The 18,026-nt window shown below is 35.4% G+C and overlaps 1 protein-coding gene across 5 annotated transcripts in view; it reads right to left on the minus strand.

Moving 5' to 3' along the window:
* Window positions 1-18,026, minus strand: part of Pkc53E (Protein C kinase 53E) — a 253,932-nt gene that overhangs the window by 132,857 nt on the left and 103,049 nt on the right. For all 5 annotated transcript variants that reach the window (XR_016481799.1, XM_090180269.1, XM_090180270.1 and 2 more), the window contains exon 3: window positions 13,049-13,131. Coding sequence is in view for 4 of the 5 variants with exons in the window: in XM_090180269.1 (XP_090036395.1) it covers window positions 13,049-13,131 (83 nt within the window). In the remaining variant the exon portion in view is untranslated. The remainder of the gene's footprint in view (window positions 1-13,048; window positions 13,132-18,026) is intronic.

The following is an 18,026-nucleotide window of genomic DNA, read 5'->3' on the forward strand; positions in this document are numbered from 1 at the left end:
CAGTTGAGGCCTCCAAACACCTTTATTCGATTGCGACCTCAATGCGACGTTATGCGACACCCTTACTTTCGAATGCGACATCTTAGTTAACGAGATAATCGCTTTCGTAAGTGGGGGGCTAACTTAACGTGAGCCCCCCCTATAACAGTTGAGGCCTCCAAACACCTTTATTCGATTGCGACCTCAATGCGACGTTATGCGACATCCTTACTTTCGAATGCGACATCCTTACTTTCGAATGCGACATCTTAGTTAACGAGATAATCACTATCGTAAGTGGGCAGGGCTAACTTAACGCAAATGAATGGGCCGCCATGTTAAATGAATGCAAATGAATGCGACCTCATTTTAAATGAATGCAAATGAATGCGACCTCATTTTAAATGAATGCAAATGAATGCGACCTCATTTTAAATGAATGCAAATGAATGCGACGCCATTTTAAATGAATGCAAATGAATGCGACGCCATTTTAAATGAATGCAAATGAATGCGACGCCATTTTAAATGAATGCAAATGAATGCGACGTCAATGCGAAGCAATGCGACACCATAATTATCGAAATAATCACCGCTATTCGAATGCGACAGCCGTGTTAACGAGATAATCGATTGAACCAGATCGAGAATCATCAAATATAAATACGGAAACACAGGTCGATTAAGTTGGCCCCCCCCTTTTTTGATTTCCCAGAAAATTTCTCTATGAATTTTATGCACCCACAATGCGACAGCAAGTGAAAGAGATGTGACTTAACCATTATCGAGATATAATTAAAATTAAAAGGGGGCTAAATTAACGTCAGCCCCCATAATTTCGTTATTCAACCAGAACAGAATATCATAGCCACTACATGGCAATGCGAAGAAATGCGACCGATATAATTTTGATTGCGAAAAATAGTTTATGAGAAAATTAATAGAGAAAGTGGGGGGGGGCTAACTTAACAGTAACCCCCCATATTAATTCATAATTTTAATTAACCTTAATATAAAGAGACGTCAATGCGAATTAATGCGACACTATTTTTAACGAATGCGACAAATTAGGTTATGAGATAATAGACAAATGAAAAAAGGGGGCTAATTTAATGGCAGCCCCCCCCCCGAAATATAAAAAATAAGTTCTATAAAAAAATGAAGTCGTCAACGCGGACCAAAGCGACAACCATTTATCCAAATGCGACATCAATAAAAATAGTTCTTCCTAACCAGATTGTTATGTGACCAATAATAGATAAAAAAGGGGGCTAATTTAATGGCAGCCCCCAAATTTTATATTTATAATTTGTAATTAAAAATAAATTACGTCGTTAACGCCAACCAATGCGACAATCATTTTTCCAAATGCGACATCAATAGAAATAGTTCTTCCTAACCAGATTGGAATATGACCAATAATAGATAAAAAAAAGGGGGCTAGTTAAACGGCAGCCCCCAAAATATAATGAAAAATTTAAAAAAAAATAATTTGCGAGTGTAACGCTAATTAACACGACAATCGTTTTTTCAAATGCGACATCCATAGAAAGAGTATTTCCTATCCAGAATTTTTTTTATCAGATTTAGAAAAAAAAACAATCTAAGGAGACGGCGATCAATTTAATGCAACACTGTTTTACACGAATTCAACAAATTAGGTAAAGTAAAAAGCTAATTTATTGGTAGCCTCAGAATATTAAAAATTAAAAAAAAAATTAATTATGTTTTTAACGTGGACTAATGCGACAACACCTTTATTAATTGTGACAATATTTCATACCTGCGAAACTGACTACTAAATGCACTCCATTTATGTTTTAAAAGCGATAGTTTTATTCAAGAAAACTGATAGTAGCGACTGCGTATGATTACGAATCATCTCTTTTTGATAGCGACATCTGGGTGACTGCTTGAGACATAATTTTAATGAATGGGACATCATTTTAAGTGAATGCGACATCAATATAAATGAATGCGACATCAATATAAATGAATGCGACATCAATATAAATGAATGCGACATCAATATATATGAATGCGACCTCATTTAAATGGACTGCGACCTTATTTTAAATTAATGCGACAATTTTAATGTGAAACCTTAAAATTAATGCGACATCAATATAAATGATTCCGACATCAATATAAATGAATTAGACCTCATTTTAAATTAATGTGACCTCATTTTAAATGAATGCGACCTCATTTCAAATGAATGCGACATTATTGAAATAATTGCAATATAATTAGCATTGAATGCGATATAATTTGAATTGAATGCGATATAATTTTTAAATAATGTGACTTTAATTTAATTGAACGCGGGACCATATTTATGTCATCAAACCGCAATTGTACGACGTAAATAAATTCTATTGAGGGTGTTAAAGATAAGTTTGTCAAATATTAAGAGGAGTGGCGTAGACAAGGGGTTTCTGTGTCCAACGCCCCACCCCTTTTCAGCCAACCTTTTTCTGTTTTATATATCAACTCCTTCTTAACATTGACACTCGTCGACACCTTTGACGTATTTCCGGCTACGTCACAGATAAGGAGCTGTTTTCTATGGATCCTAATGAGTTGAACTTGTCTAATGAACATGAGTTGTAAAGTGCTTTGTTTCAGAGATTTGGGTTCCTAAAAAATTACTTGGAAAACCCAACACAGCCTTAATACTGATAATCGGTATTCTTCCTTAAACCAATTTTGATTTCATAAAGTGATTAGATATTTTTTATCAGTGAAATGAAATACTTTAATATGTGGCAAAAAATCATTATTGTACCTTTAGAAGTAATGTAATTCTGAAGAGGGATTCATGTTTTTTAAAATTAAACGCTCCAAAATAGTTATTTCCGTTTCGATGTCAATTTGAATGGCTATAAAATCACAGCCATTTTGTAATCCCTCAAGTCATTTTGTACCGCCTCCTTGCTAGATTTATATTCGTATTGCTCTTCGCAGGCGTAGAGACAAGGTTAGTTGCATTAGAGATCGGCGGAACAAATAAATTAACCGCAACAATTTCAATTAATCATTAAAATTAGTATTATCTGTTTTATACGAATAAACAACGATTTAACATGCACAATTTATAATTTTTTTCGAATATTTCTGAATAATTCTCGGTTATGGATAAATATTAACAATCGTATAATTTCTTATTCAAACGCCGACCTCTACTCCTTGCAGAGACCCTCTCAAAGATCAAATGGTTGTTCATCACAAAATCAAACTAAGACGCTGCAGTCGCTCAGAAGTGAAAATAAGAAAACTATAAAAAATAATTAAAAAACGACCGCTTTATGTTTTTAGCGTGGTTTTCGCTTGACGATTCCCCTGCAATATTACGAGATTATAAAGAACGATCTAAAATAAAATAGTGGATATTACTTTAAATTTAAATTGGGGCCCAGTTATTAACTGTTAGAAGGCCCAGAAAGTTGATATGGTGAAGCCCCAACCCCCCTGGAAGTTGGGCCAAATTTGTATATAAAAATACTTGAAACATTTTAAAATACTAGCACCACCTCTGGTTGCCCGTTTTTTGTGACAAACAAATTTATTCCGTTAGCCACAATAATGTTGTAACTTTACAATGCCTTTAATTAAATCGCTATTTAAAAAATGAACCAGGCTTAAATGAAAAACTCATTCACATTCATTTAAAATGAGGTCGCATTCATTTAAAATAGGGTCACATTCATTTAAAATGAGGTCGCATTCATTTAAAATGAGGTCGCATTCATATATATTGATGTCGCATTCATTAATATTGATGTCACATTCATTAATATTGATGTCGCATTCATTTATATTGATGTCGCATTCATTTATATTGATGTCGCATTCATTTATATTGATGTCGCATTCATTTATATTGATGTCGCATTCACTTAAAATGATGTCCCATTCATTAAAATTATGTCTCAAGCAGTCACCCAGATGTCGCTATCAAAAAGAGATGATTCGTAATCATACGCAGTCGCTACTATCAGTTTTCTTGAATAAAACTATCGCTTTTAAAACATAAATGGAGTGCATTTAGTAGTCAGTTTCGCAGGTATGAAATATTGTCACAATTAATAAAGGTGTTGTCGCATTAGTCCACGTTAAAAACATAATTATTTTTTTTTAAATTTTTAATATTTTGAGGCTACCAATAAATTAGCTTTTTACTTTACCTAATTTGTTGAATTCGTGTAAAACAGTGTTGCATTAAATTGATCGCCGTCTCCTTAGATTGTTTTTTTTTTCTAAATCTGATAAAAAAAATCTGGTTAGGAAATACTTTTTCTATGGATGTCGCATTTGAAAAAACGATTGTCGTGTTAATTAGCGTTACACTCGCAAATTATTTTTTTTTTAATTTTTCATTATATTTTGGGGGCTGCCGTTTAACTAGCCCCCTTTTTTTATCTATTATTGGTCATATTCCAATCTGGTTAGGAAGAACTATTTTTATTGATGTCGCATTTGGATAAATGGTTGTCGCTTTGGTCCGCGTTGACGACTTCATTTTTTTTATAGAACTTATTTTTTATATTTCGGGGGGGGGGCTGCCATTAAATTAGCCCCCTTTTTTCATTTGTCTATTATCTCATAACCTAATTTGTCGCATTCGTTAAAAATAGTGTCGCATTAATTCGCATTGACGTCTCTTTATATTAAGGTTAATTAAAATTATGAATTAATATGGGGGGTTACTGTTAAGTTAGCCCCCCCCCACTTTCTCTATTAATTTTCTCATAAACTATTTTTCGCAATCAAAATTATATCTGTCGCATTTCTTCGCATTGCCATGTAGTGGCTATGATATTCTGTTCTGGTTGAATAACGAAATTATGGGGGCTGACGTTAATTTAGCCCCCTTTTAATTTTAATTATATCTCGATAATGGTTAAGTCACCTCTCTTTCACTTGCTGTCGCATTGTGGGTGCATAAAATTGATAGAGAAATTTTCTGGGAAATCAAAAAAGGGGGGGCCAACTTAATCGACCTGTGTTTCCGTATTTATATTTGATGATTCTCGATCTGGTTCAATCGATTATCTCGTTAACACGGCTGTCGCATTCGAATAGCGGTGATTATTTCGATAATTATGGTGTCGCATTGCTTCGCATTGACGTCGCATTCATTTGCATTCATTTAAAATGGCGTCGCATTCATTTAAAATGGCGTCGCATTCATTTGCATTCATTTAAAATGAGGTCGCATTCATTTGCATTCATTTAAAATGAGGTCGCATTCATTTGCATTCATTTAACATGAGGTCGCATTCATTTGCATTCATTTAAAATGAGGTCGCATTCATTTGCATTCATTTAACATGAGGTCGCATTCATTTGCATTCATTTAACATGGCGGCCCATTCATTTGCGTTAAGTTAGCCCTGCCCACTTACGATAGTGATTATCTCGTTAACTAAGATGTCGCATTCGAAAGTAAGGATGTCGCATTCGAAAGTAAGGGTGTCGCATAACGTCGCATTGAGGTCGCAATCGAATAAAGGTGTTTGGAGGCCTCAACTGTTATAGGGGGGGGCTCGCGTTAAGTTAGCCCCCCCACTTACGAAAGCGATTATCTCGTTAACTAAGATGTCGCATTCGAAAGTAAGGATGTCGCATTCGAAAGTAAGGGTGTCGCATAACGTCGCATTGAGGTCGCAATCGAATAAAGGTGTTTGGAGGCCTCAACTGTTATAGGGGGGGCTCACGTTAAGTTAGCCCCCCCACTTACGAAAGCGATTATCTCGTTAACTAAGATGTCGCATTCGAAAGTAAGGGTGTCGCATAACGTCGCATTGAGGTCGCAATCGAATAAAGGTGTTTGGAGGCCTCAACTGTTATAGGGGGGGCTCACGTTAAGTTAGCCCCCCCCACTTACGAAAGCGATTATCTCGTTAACTAAGATGTCGCATTCGAAAGTAAGGGTGTCGCATAACGTCGCATTGAGGTCGCAATCGAATAAAGGTGTTTGGAGGCCTCAACTGTTATAGGGGGGGCTCGCGTTAAGTTAGCCCCCCCACTTACGAAAGCGATTATCTCGTTAACTAAGATGTCGCATTCGAAAGTAAGGGTGTCGCATAACGTCGCATTGAGGTCGCATTCTATTGGTTGTGTTTCCGGGTTGATAGTTGAAAGTGGGGGGGCTGTCATTAAGTTAGCCCCCCCTTTTGTTTTAATTATTCCAACTTAACAATTATGTCGCATCTTTTTTTTTTAGTTTCGCATAACGTCGCATCGAGGTCGCATTCGATCGCAAATGAAAGTTTTTAAAATTGTAGAGAGGGGGGGCCAACTTAATGGAGCCGGTGACCATGATAGAGCCGATATTTACTTTAATAGCTCAACGTTTTATCTTGCAAAACTTTGGTCTATTTGTGGCCTATACACCCCTGTAGAAGTGTTCGACTAGCAATACATTGGTGTTCAGGGAGAGGCCGACTTCAAACGAAAAACACGATCTCGCAGGGGAGAAACGCAGATTCGCGTACCAGCCTTCACAAATATTCAGTAAAATCGTGTTTTACCGCGCTTTTCTCGTCACTGAAAACTAGGCTTAAATCGGAAGAGGAGCTTTTCCATTCTAGTTCTGCCAAAGAAACACTCAAATTAATCAAGCGAGGTTTCGTTCTCCGAAGACAAACACACTATTCTTTCACAGAGGAGCAGCCATTCATAATAAAACGATGATATTAATGACCGAAGTACTGACAGTTACGAAAGACGACAAAGCGGCTAGACCTATCAATGGGACGACAATGACACGGGAAACATTGTTTTCGCCGTGGCTTCGCAATATCCCCGCGTTCATTCAACTTCAAGCTGAGAGCGAGTAGTGGTTTCAATAAGCACCATCTATATTTAGAAACAACGAACAAGTGGTCTTTCCGATTAGCTGATTTAAACCTTTTTATTAAACTGGGTTAAATTTCGAATTAAATTAATCGTCGCTTAGGGAATTTCGTTTTTACTTTCTACATTAACTAAAATTTTAATTTGAGTTTAAAATAAAAAGTAAAAAAATTATGCGCGTAAATTAAATATTATTTTGGTTTTTAGTTTTTGGATAAAAGGTAAAATTATAAAATTATTTTTTAAAACACACTAAACTGGGTTTAAACAATGGTTTAAATCCAGTGATTTTTTTTAATTAGCTAAAAATTATTCCAAAATGTTTTTACAGTTTCTTACCGAAATGATTACATTTCTAAATCACTTACAAGGTGACCACATTTCCTATATTTCAATACCTTCCTATAAATTCCTGAGGTTTTATCATGTATATAACCCGAAAACATTCCGTCGTCGTGTACCCTTCTTCATCCAATATTTCACTTTATTTTATCTACTGTTTTTCGATAAGATTCCTTATTCTTGCTTATCGTTTTTCCTATATTTTCCTTTAATTCGCTTGAAAATTTCCTTTTTTTTAATAATATTTTAGAGGCATTTTCCTGGTCACCCTGCATTTATACCAAATCAAAAACGAAACTAAAACTAAAACTTCGTTCTGGTGAGACTTGTAAAAAACGAAACTAACACTTTGTTTTGGTCACGTGAGTCTTGCAATAATACTAATTAATTAATTAATTTCTAGTTGATTGGAAACTAGTATGCACAGTTAAACAAAAGCGAAAAATAGATTAAAAGTAAAATAAAGCAGTGTTGATTTAAAACAAAAAAAAGGTTTTTGGGTTTTTATTATAAAAATCAGGTCTTTTCCAATTAGCCCGATGAAGTTTCGAGAGATCTACGCATAACTGGAAAATCAAGAAATGGCTCATCGCGGTGAAATTATATTAACTTACTTTTTAGGGAGAGCTAATAATAATAATTATCAGCTAGGATAATACCCAGACACCACCTTATTATTAGCAGTCCATTTTCAAATTTAGAACATACTCCCTTTAAAAACCAATTTAACCTACGCCTTGGCTAATGTTTTCACTATGACGACCAGGTTTTACGGTGTTACAGTGCGCAGTAAACTAAAAACTGAGTGATCATTCTAGAAATTATTATCGGTAAAAATTTAACACGCGGAACTAACACACTTACATAGTTATAAACTTATGATACAATTTAGGATATTTAAATATCGACACACTTATCCGCGAGAAAATGAATATACTAATTATGACAACGCGCGTAGCCAGTATCATTACAAAATAACCAAAAAATTCCATTAAAGAAAGTATTTGAAACATTACACTATTACATAGAAATATTACACAAAATAAGCGCAGTAAACACGGACCCATGACGGTTCATTATTTATTTAATAGTCGTCGCGATAACGAGGATTGAAATAATGCGCCCCAAAAACCCGCGGTGCGAACCGACCCTAACCGCAGTCGGGAACTAGATCCAGCCGTAAATATTTGAGTTCGTAGTGGAAATCCACCCTAATTATACGCAGTCACGAAGAATCAACATAAGGCGCCATCTTTCGCCGTTGGCCAGCGCTACTAAAACCAAACCGGCTACGTCCAAGCCGTTGATTTTTATCTAGACCCCACGGTAGAGGGAGCTTGTTTCGCGCCTGTCAAGTTAGCTTCCCGTCTAAGGACACGGTGTAATGCCGTTAAAACCATTTAAATACATTAAAACGAGGTTAAAATTGTCGTTTTGATTTTGATAGATGGCGCTAAATTCGGAAACTTCCCGAGCTAATTTATCTCGCCCACTTTTTACAGCGGGCGTTAGCAACGACTGACAGGTAAGGTTGCGTTTAACAGGCGTAAATTGCGATAATATTTCCACCAAACAAAAATACGCGTAGGTGGTACTTGATTTAACGTTCCCATATCATAATTCCACATCATTTTACCAGAAATGAAGAGTTATTTATCGGCAGAGAGCGTTTTACGTTAAGCCTTGGCGTAGTTTTCGGACAAGTTAACTTGACACTTGGTTCGTACAAGTAGCCGGCCTTCAAAGACTACTGCCAAAATTGCCCGGGTTGGATAGTTTCCCGTCAACGTTTTACGGCAAGCTATTAATATTATTGCCGAATTTTAAGTCATTATCATGGCGCTATTTATGGGGACGCGAAACTACTCGGAAGGCCTTGTTTCGGCCAGTGGCGCCCGCTAGCGACAGCGACGGGAAACAGTCAAAACGCGTCGGCGGGAAAAGGAGATAAAGCTTTGTTGATTCGCGTCGAAGGTGGCCTTTTAACGTCCCTTCTTCCCTCGGGGGAATTAGATTTAAGTACTCAAACTGAGCGAACTGCGAGTACCGAAAATCTGACACAGATGGCGACACTTTCAGAAAAACGTATTGATATCGCTGGGAGTTTACATTTTACAGAGGTTTACTGAAAGAGTTTTGTTTGTGATGACTCTTAAAGAAGGCTTTATAATAGACACATCTGCAATGTATACACTCAGGGCTGGACTTAGAGATCCTGGGCCCATAGGCAGATAAGGAGTCTGGGCCCCCTTTTCACGCGCTGCATTTACTCTTATCCCTGGAACTAGGCTGTGCCTGAGTTCCCCTGATTCAGCGTAGAAGTCTGAGCTCTACGGTTAAATTACTAAATAAAAGCTCTTAACTATCGTCGACTAAATACGCGATAATTATGCAAAATTTCGATTTAAGGCTGCGTCCGTAAACTGCCAGGCAGAAATTTTGGTAATTTTAAAACCAATTCATCTACCTAGGAATTTCTCCAATATAAATTACGATTGATATTATAGATTTATGCCTTCGAATACAGTAATTACGGTCACTGGAGGGTAGGGTGTTTAAAAAAAAATGCAAATATCGAAATGTTTTGGTGCACATTGATTTTCTCGTTCATTTTGGTCGGAAAATGACCCAGGAAAATTTTTACGTAAATTCATTAATATTTAGGACTGCCTCAACGAGCTAAAGTTTTACGATTATAAACAAACCCATTTATAAGCAAAAAATAATTATTTCACTCAAATACTTTAACTGAACGAAATATTTACTATTTATTACTTACTTAAGTTTACACAGGGTTTATTATAGTAATAAGTACCGGTACACAATAAAATAATTGGCAGAAATGCCCACAAAACCAGGTCCTAACTGTTGATTTTCAGCAGTTATGACCTGGTTTAGTGGGGCTTTCTGCCAAATATTTTATGGTGTACCGGTACTTATTTCTATAATAAACCTTGTAAAAACTTAAATAATAAATATTAAATTTTTCGTTCAAGTAAAGTAAATGAGTGACAAAACTGATTTTTGCTTATAAATGGGTTAGTTCATAGTGGTAAGACTTTACCTCGTTGAGGCAGTCCTAGGTGGGGTGGCGGAGTGGTTAGCACTTTCACCTCGCAGCAAGAGGAGCCGGGTTCGATCCCAGCTTGTGGCACTGGGTGAAAACTCGGAACAACTCCTACTGCGTTGAGTTTGCAAGTTCTCTTCTCACTGGTTTAAGGGTTTTTCCCCCGAGCTCTTCGGTTTCCCCTTCCACAAAAACTTGTTGAGGTTAACGGTAATAGTTAGTGTAGGGAGCTGTTGGCTCGATCGTGTGGCATGCAGGGGTTGCCACCACCCTCCTACGCATTGTAACCCGGCCACCTGAATTAAAGGCTTCAAAAGTCGCTTGATGACTTAGGCCTAAGGTGGTGCCTTGGGTATTAGCCTAGCTGATTATTATTATTATTATTATTATTATTATTATTAATGCATTTACTTAAAATTTTTCGTGGGTCATGTTCTCATCAAAATGAACAGGAAAATCCATGTGCACCAAAACATTTCGATATTTGCATTTTTTTGAACCACCCTACTGGAGGGCCCCTAGGGCCAGGCCACGGCCTAGGTTGGCCTAGGCGGAAATACGGCACTGTATACACTCGATAAAATTGCGGATAACTTTCGTTGACGAGTTGCAACCAAAACTAGTCTAGACACTGTTTCGCGCCCTGATGTGGGAGCCGCCATCTTGAACAAAACATTACGACAACAATAGGTGGTTTTTTCGCCTGTTCTGGGTTTTTTGAGCAGGTTAAAAAGTGTAGCCCTATGACGTCATTTTACTCCAATTCTATCTTGACGAAAAAAACGAGTTGGAACGAGTTGGAGTAAGAAGGGAGTAGTTAGAGGTTATTTATTTGCCGTAGCAGCAGTAGTTTTAAGATGGCGACCGGTGGTGAGGTCATCAATATAAGACTCATTTTTCTCATTTATTTAATAATAATAATAATAATCAGCTATGCTAATACCCAAGGCGCCACCTTGGGCCTAAGTCACCAAGCTACTTTTAAAGCCATTAAATAGCATTTAACTTAACTTTTCGTTAAGCTTGCCACATGTGAAAATGTTCAAAACCAGTCATGTTTTCGTGAAACGAAATTTAAGCAGTCGAATTTTCTAAATAAGCTAGATTACTCCCTCTACACCTCCTTTCGAGAAGGAGTAAAAAGTGCAACCTTTGAGCTCTGGTTCAAGCGAACAAAATTCGGGACAGGGTAAATTTTACCCCGAGAACTGGCGAATAAAACGTTTTAGGGTAAAAAGTTTACACTTTGTGCTCTGACAGGCGAAAAAAAAAACACCTATGGTTATCATAGTGGTTTTTTAGGAATCTTGGTTTATTAGTAGACTATACATTTCATTAATTTGGCTTTTTTTAGCATATAACTAAGGTACCCTACGTGAAATGAATATATTTCCAAATATAACAAAATTTTACAACAGGATATTAAAATACTCAACGAGATACCGTTAGTTCACTTCAAAGGCTTGTTTTAAAAATTTAATCGACAATTTAGTCAGGTTTCGTACTTTATATAAAATGTAATCAAAGCTATCTTCAACAAAGATAATATTGACTTCGTACTCTAGAAATCAGTTATCCAATTCCAGCTGAAACTACGGAAAATTACACACATAGTTACCTACCAACTATAACAACCGCTGGAGACCAATTTTTCGGAGGTCATGTGCCAGAAGTGGGTAATCGCTTTGTTACAAAACAGTCAATCGGAAAGCTCTCTAAATTCGAATCTGGGGTATGGAGTTCTATATCTATGCCCCCATACTCAAAAGTGGGGAAGCCCGTAAGAACATGGAGACGAATTTTACAAAATCAATGCGAAACCAAGTCAAAACTGAATTACACTTTATATTAGTAAAATATTATACCCTGATCTAGGCAACTTTAACAACAATTAAAAATACGAGGAAAGATGAGTTAATCCAGGGACCCCACTCAAATCTTCAATTTCTTTTATAGGAAAAATAGGATTATATTTCTAAAAATATAGGACTTTAACTTACTATTTTTTCCAAAATTAATAAATTATATTATTTTATAAGACCAAGAATGTATTTATTTATATTTAGGTATAAATAAATACATTCTTGATAGGACTATATATCTTATTTAATTTACTAACTTTATGCATTTGAAAAAATCTATATTTAGTGGAATAAATCTTTGATTTCACTTAAAGAAAAACCATTTAACCATTTTATAACAAAAATATACTAGTAGCTAACCATCTTAAAGTAAAGACTAGAATGACTTTGTATAGGATATTTGGCGGGATTTGAAATGGGCAAAATATCAAAATTATAGGATTTGTTAGCGATTTTAAAAAAATAATAGGATGTTATAGGACATTTTTGAAAATATAGGATTTTAGAGGAATTATAGGAGCTCAAAGTTCATATTGTTAAGTTCAATGGAATGTATGGCCACTTGGATTAGATTTCTCAAGCTTTTGGATAAAATATAGGATTTTATAGGAATTATAGGACCTGAGGGCCCCTGGTTAATTGGATAATAATATGAAAATACAGATTGATGAAAAGAATTTACAAGATCCCAAATGTGAAATAACTATCTTCAGAATTTACTGTACTTAAATTAAAGATTCAAATCAATAAATCATCCTTATTTTTCAAAATTGTTATTTTCCTTTGGAAAGGTGGCGTTATTTCGAAAACTTTTAGCGTCACTGAATAAATATGAAGTAAACGACTAACCGCGGGGTTATACTTCGGTCTATTATGTTACTTTTGGTTGTAAGCGACACACACGAGTGAAAATTGAGAAATGTCGAAATGTACTCACGTCGGAATCGACTCCTTTGTCGGCACCGGGACATTTGAAAGTCACAAATTCGTGACATCGTTTGTGAACCACAAAACTGCATACTGCAAAATAGAACAATAAAATGACATTAGGGCAAACTTTCTAAACATTCATAGATTCCCCTGATTTTTTACAAAAATAGGAATTCCCCCAATTTAAAAAAAAAATAGGAATTCCCCCAATTTAAAAAAAAAATAGAAATTTTCCTGTTTTTTCTTAAAATAGAAATTTTCCTGTTTTTTCTTAAAATAGAAATTTTCCTGTTTTTTCTTAAAATAGAAATTTTCCTGTTTTTTCTTAAAATAAAAATTTCCCTAATTGTTTAAAAAATGGTAATTTCCCTAATTGTCTAAAAAATGGTAATTTCCCTAATTGTCTAAAAAATGGTAATTTCCCTAATTGTCTAAAAAATGGTAATTTCCCCAATTGTCTAAAAAATGGTAATTTCCCCAATTGTCTAAAAAATGGTAATTTCCCCAATTGTCTAAAAATGGTAATTTCCCCAATTGTCTAAAAATGGTAATTTCCCCAATTGTCTAAAAATGGTAATTTCCCCAATTGTCTAAAAATGGTAATTTCCCCAATTGTCTAAAAATGGTAATTTCCCCAATTGTCTAAAAATGGTAATTTCCCCAATTGTCTAAAAATGGTAATTTCCCCAATTGTCTAAAAATGGTAATTTCCCCAATTGTCTAAAAATGGTAATTTCCCCAATTGTCTAAAAATGGTAATTTCCCCAATTGTCTAAAAATGGTAATTTCCCCAATTGTCTAAAAATGGTAATTTCCCCAATTGTCTAAAAATGGTAATTTCCCCAATTGTCTAAAAATGGTAATTTCCCCAATTGTCTAAAAATGGTAATTTCCCCAATTGTCTAAAAATGGTAATTTCCCCAATTGTCTAAAAATGTGAATTTCCCCAATTGTCTAAAAATGTGAATTTCCCCAATTGTCTAAAAATGTGAATTTCCCCAATTGTCTAAAAATGTGAATTTCCCCAATTGTTTAAAAAAATGTGAATTTCCCCAATTGTTTAAAAAAATGTGAATTTCCCCAATTGTTTAAAAAATGTGAATTTCCCCAATTGTTTAAAAAATGTGAATTTCCCCAATTGTTTAAAAAAATGTGAATTTCCCCAATTGTTTAAAAAAATGTGAATTTCCCCAATTGTTTAAAAAATGTGAATTTCCCCAATTGTTCAAAAAAATGTGAATTTCCCCAATTGTTCAAAAAAATGTGAATTTCCCCAATTGTTTAAAAAATGTGAATTTCCCCAATTGTTCAAAAAATGTGAATTTCCCCAATTGTTCAAAAAATGTGAATTTCCCCAATTGTTCAAAAATGTGAATTTCCCCAATTGTTCAAAAATGTGAATTTCCCCAATTGTTCAAAAATGTGAATTTCCCCAATTGTTCAAAATGTGAATTTCCCCAATTGTTCAAAAATGTGAATTTCCCCAATTGTTCAAAAATGTGAATTTCCCCAATTGTTCAAAAATGTGAATTTCCCCAATTGTTCAAAAATGTGAATTTCCCCAATTGTTCAAAAATGTGAATTTCCCCAATTGTTCAAAAATGTGAATTTCCCCAATTGTTCAAAAATGTGAATTTCCCCAATTGTTCAAAAATGTGAATTTCCCCAATTGTTCAAAAATGTGAATTTCCCCAATTGTTCAAAAATGTGAATTTCCCCAATTGTTCAAAAATGTGAATTTCCCCAATTGTTCAAAAATGTGAATTTCCCCAATTGTTCAAAAATGTGAATTTCCCCAATTGTTCAAAAATGTGAATTTCCCCAATTGTTCAAAAATAGGAATTTCCCCAATTGTTCAAAAATAGGAATTTCCCCAATTGTTCAAAAATAGGAATTTCCCCAATTGTTCAAAAATGGGAATTTCCCCAATTGTTCAAAAATAGGAATTTCCCCAATTGTTCAAAAATAGGAATTTCCCCAATTGTTCAAAAATGGGAATTTCCCCAATTGTTCAAAAATGGGAATTTCCCCAATTGTTCAAAAATGGGAATTTCCCCAATTGTTCAAAAATGGGAATTTCCCCAATTGTTCAAAAATGGGAATTTCCCCAATTGTTCAAAAATGGGAATTTCCCCAATTGTTCAAAAATGGGAATTTCCCCAATTGTTCAAAAATGGGAATTTCCCCAATTGTTCAAAAATGGGAATTTCCCCAATTGTTCAAAAATGGGAATTTCCCCAATTGTTCAAAAATGGGAATTTCCCCAATTGTTCAAAAATGGGAATTTCCCCAATTGTTTAAAAATAGGAATTTCCCCAATTGTTTAAAAATAGGAATTTCCCCAATTGCTTAAAAAAATAGGAATTTCTCTGTTTTTTTTAAGTTCGTACGAATCTTCGATGGAAATGTATCGTGTATTGAAAGCCTTAACATTATTTTACTCCAAGTATGGCTGTCATGGCAAAGGAGGTAGAAATATTTCCAAATTAGGAATACTAAATTATTTGGGCTTGTTCTAGGACTAACAAGGTTACCTGATTTAAATAAAGCTATTTAACAAAATTATACATTTAAATAACTTTTAATAATTCAATGTATTTATGAAAATTTTCTGCAGCAATGTCAATTCAGAGCAAACTAAATTTAATTTTAATTAATAATTATAATTCAAATGAAGAAAAATTTAATTTTTAGTTTACATTAGTGGTGCACTCAAATTATTAATCAATTTCTCAAGAAAAACAGCCATGAAACCTTGAATTACGTTCTGTCTACGTCACTTAGGTGCAAGTGAAGCACTTAAATAACTGGCGCTCGTGACGCAGATAAAAACGTTTTATACTTTTATATTTTTTTATTTATTTTATAGAAACACCTATTAAAGTTTTTTGATTACGATCAGATTATTATTAATTTTTTTTAGATTTATTAAAATTAAGTTTACACTTTTTACTTTGAAGTATTCGCTCCATAAAATTTTAGCCTTTTTCAAGCCCAATTTCCTCATGTTAAAACGGTTCTGTGGCCCTTTAATAACTCAAGTTGAAAGCGGAGATAACTATTGTGGGGTGGCGCCCTCGCTTGTCGAGAGGTAGTATCAAAAACCATTTAACTGCCTTTGTTCAAAAACCTGTAAACGCCATTTTTGGAAACTTTTCAGTTGAGGAATAATTTTACACGTCCAGTTATCGAATATACGCTCCAATAAAAAGTGAAAAACTATTCAATTCATAGAGCCTGGATCTACAAGCTACTCTTTATGTTGTCCTTGTAATAGGCTGCTTTTCAAAAGGGCAAAAAGCCGCGATGGTAGGAGCGTCGACGCAAACACTGGTGTTTCAACTAGCACGTCATTCAACTTTCGGACCTACAATCGATTTCACGCGCGTAAAGAAAAATATGTTATGACGAGTGCTATTGTAAACTAAGCTTAAGCCTTAGTTCCCACTAACTCGCGTAACGCTCAACGTTTTTGACGTACTAATGTGTTGACTGGAGTTAGGCCTAATCGAGACTTTTTGCGTCGAGTCGAAAAACTGGAGTTAGGCCCAAAAATTCGTGATAGGCGTAACGGAGATTTTTGCGTGGAGTAGAAAAATTCGTGATAGGCGTAACGGAGATTTTTGCGTGGAGTAGAAAAATTCGTGATAGGCGTAACGAAGATTTTCGCGTCGAGTAGAAAAATTCGTGTAAAGGCTAGTTTCCACTTAGCGAAAAATGCAGTTTTCGCGAAGCGAATTGACGCATGCGAATGAAATTTAGTGAAGCTCAAAGCTACGACGAAAATTAAATTCGTCGCGAAAGTCTCGAAAATTCGTCAAGTGGGAACTCGGCTTTAGGCGTAACGGAGATTTTCGCGTCGAGTAGAAAAATTCGTGCTAGGCGTAACGGAGATTTTCGCGTCGAGTAGAAAAAATTAGAATAACACTTACGTCTTAAGAGATGCTATATACTTCTAAGAACAAGCATCCAAAAAACCAACAGTTTTTTTTTAAATATTTGGTGAACGCTTAGATTAGAAACATTAGTAGACATTAGGGTGTCGGGGGTTCGAATGAGCCTCTGGGAGGTTTTTATCATATTAATCTCATATTTGGCGCGAGTAGAAAAATCCGTGATAGGCCTAACGGAGATTTTTGCGTCGAGTAGAAAAATTCGTGATAGGCCTAACGGAGATTTTTTGCGTCGAGTAGAAAAATTCGTGCTAGGCGTAACGGAGATTTTTGCGTCGAGTCGAAAAACTGGAGTTAGGCCTAATCGAGACTTTTTGCGTAGAGTCGAAAAAATGGAGTTAGGCCTAATCGAGACTTTTAGCGTCGAGTCGAAAAAAATGGAGTTGGGCCTAATCGAGACTTTTTGCGTCGAGTCGAAAAACTGGAGTTAGGCCCAAAAATTCGTGATAGGCCTAACGGAGATTTTTGCGTCGAGTAGAAAAATTCGTGCTAGGCCTAACGGAGATTTTTGCGTCGAGTCGAAAAACTGGAGTTAGGCCTAATCGAGACTTTTTGCGTAGAGTCGAAAAAATGGAGTTAGGCCCAAAAATTCGTGATAGGCCTAACGGAGATTTTTGCGTCGAGTCGAAAAACTGGAGTTAGGCCTAATCGAGACTTTTTGCGTCGAGTCGAAAAACTGGAGTTAGGCCCAAAAATTCGTGATAGGCCTAACGGAGATTTTTGCGTCGAGTAGAAAAATTCGTGATAGGCCTAACGGAGATTTTTGCGTCGAGTAGAAAAATTCGTCCTAGGCGTAACGGAGATTTTTGCGTCAAGTAGAAAAAATTAGAATAACACTTACGTCTTAAGAGATGCTATATACTTCTAAGAACAAGCATCCAAAAAACGAACAGTTTTTTTTTTAATATTTGGTGAACTCTTAGATTAGAAACATTAGTAGACTTTAGGGTGTCGGGGGTTCGAATGAGCCTTTGGGAGGTTTTTATCATACTAATATCATATTTGGCGCGCCAAGGGCCACCCGGGGTTAAT

Source organism: Leiobunum rupestre, chromosome 1, assembly GCF_980474605.1.
Source record: "Leiobunum rupestre chromosome 1, qqLeiRupe1.1.hap1, whole genome shotgun sequence".
In the NCBI taxonomy this organism is placed as follows: domain Eukaryota; kingdom Metazoa; phylum Arthropoda; class Arachnida; order Opiliones; family Sclerosomatidae; genus Leiobunum; species Leiobunum rupestre.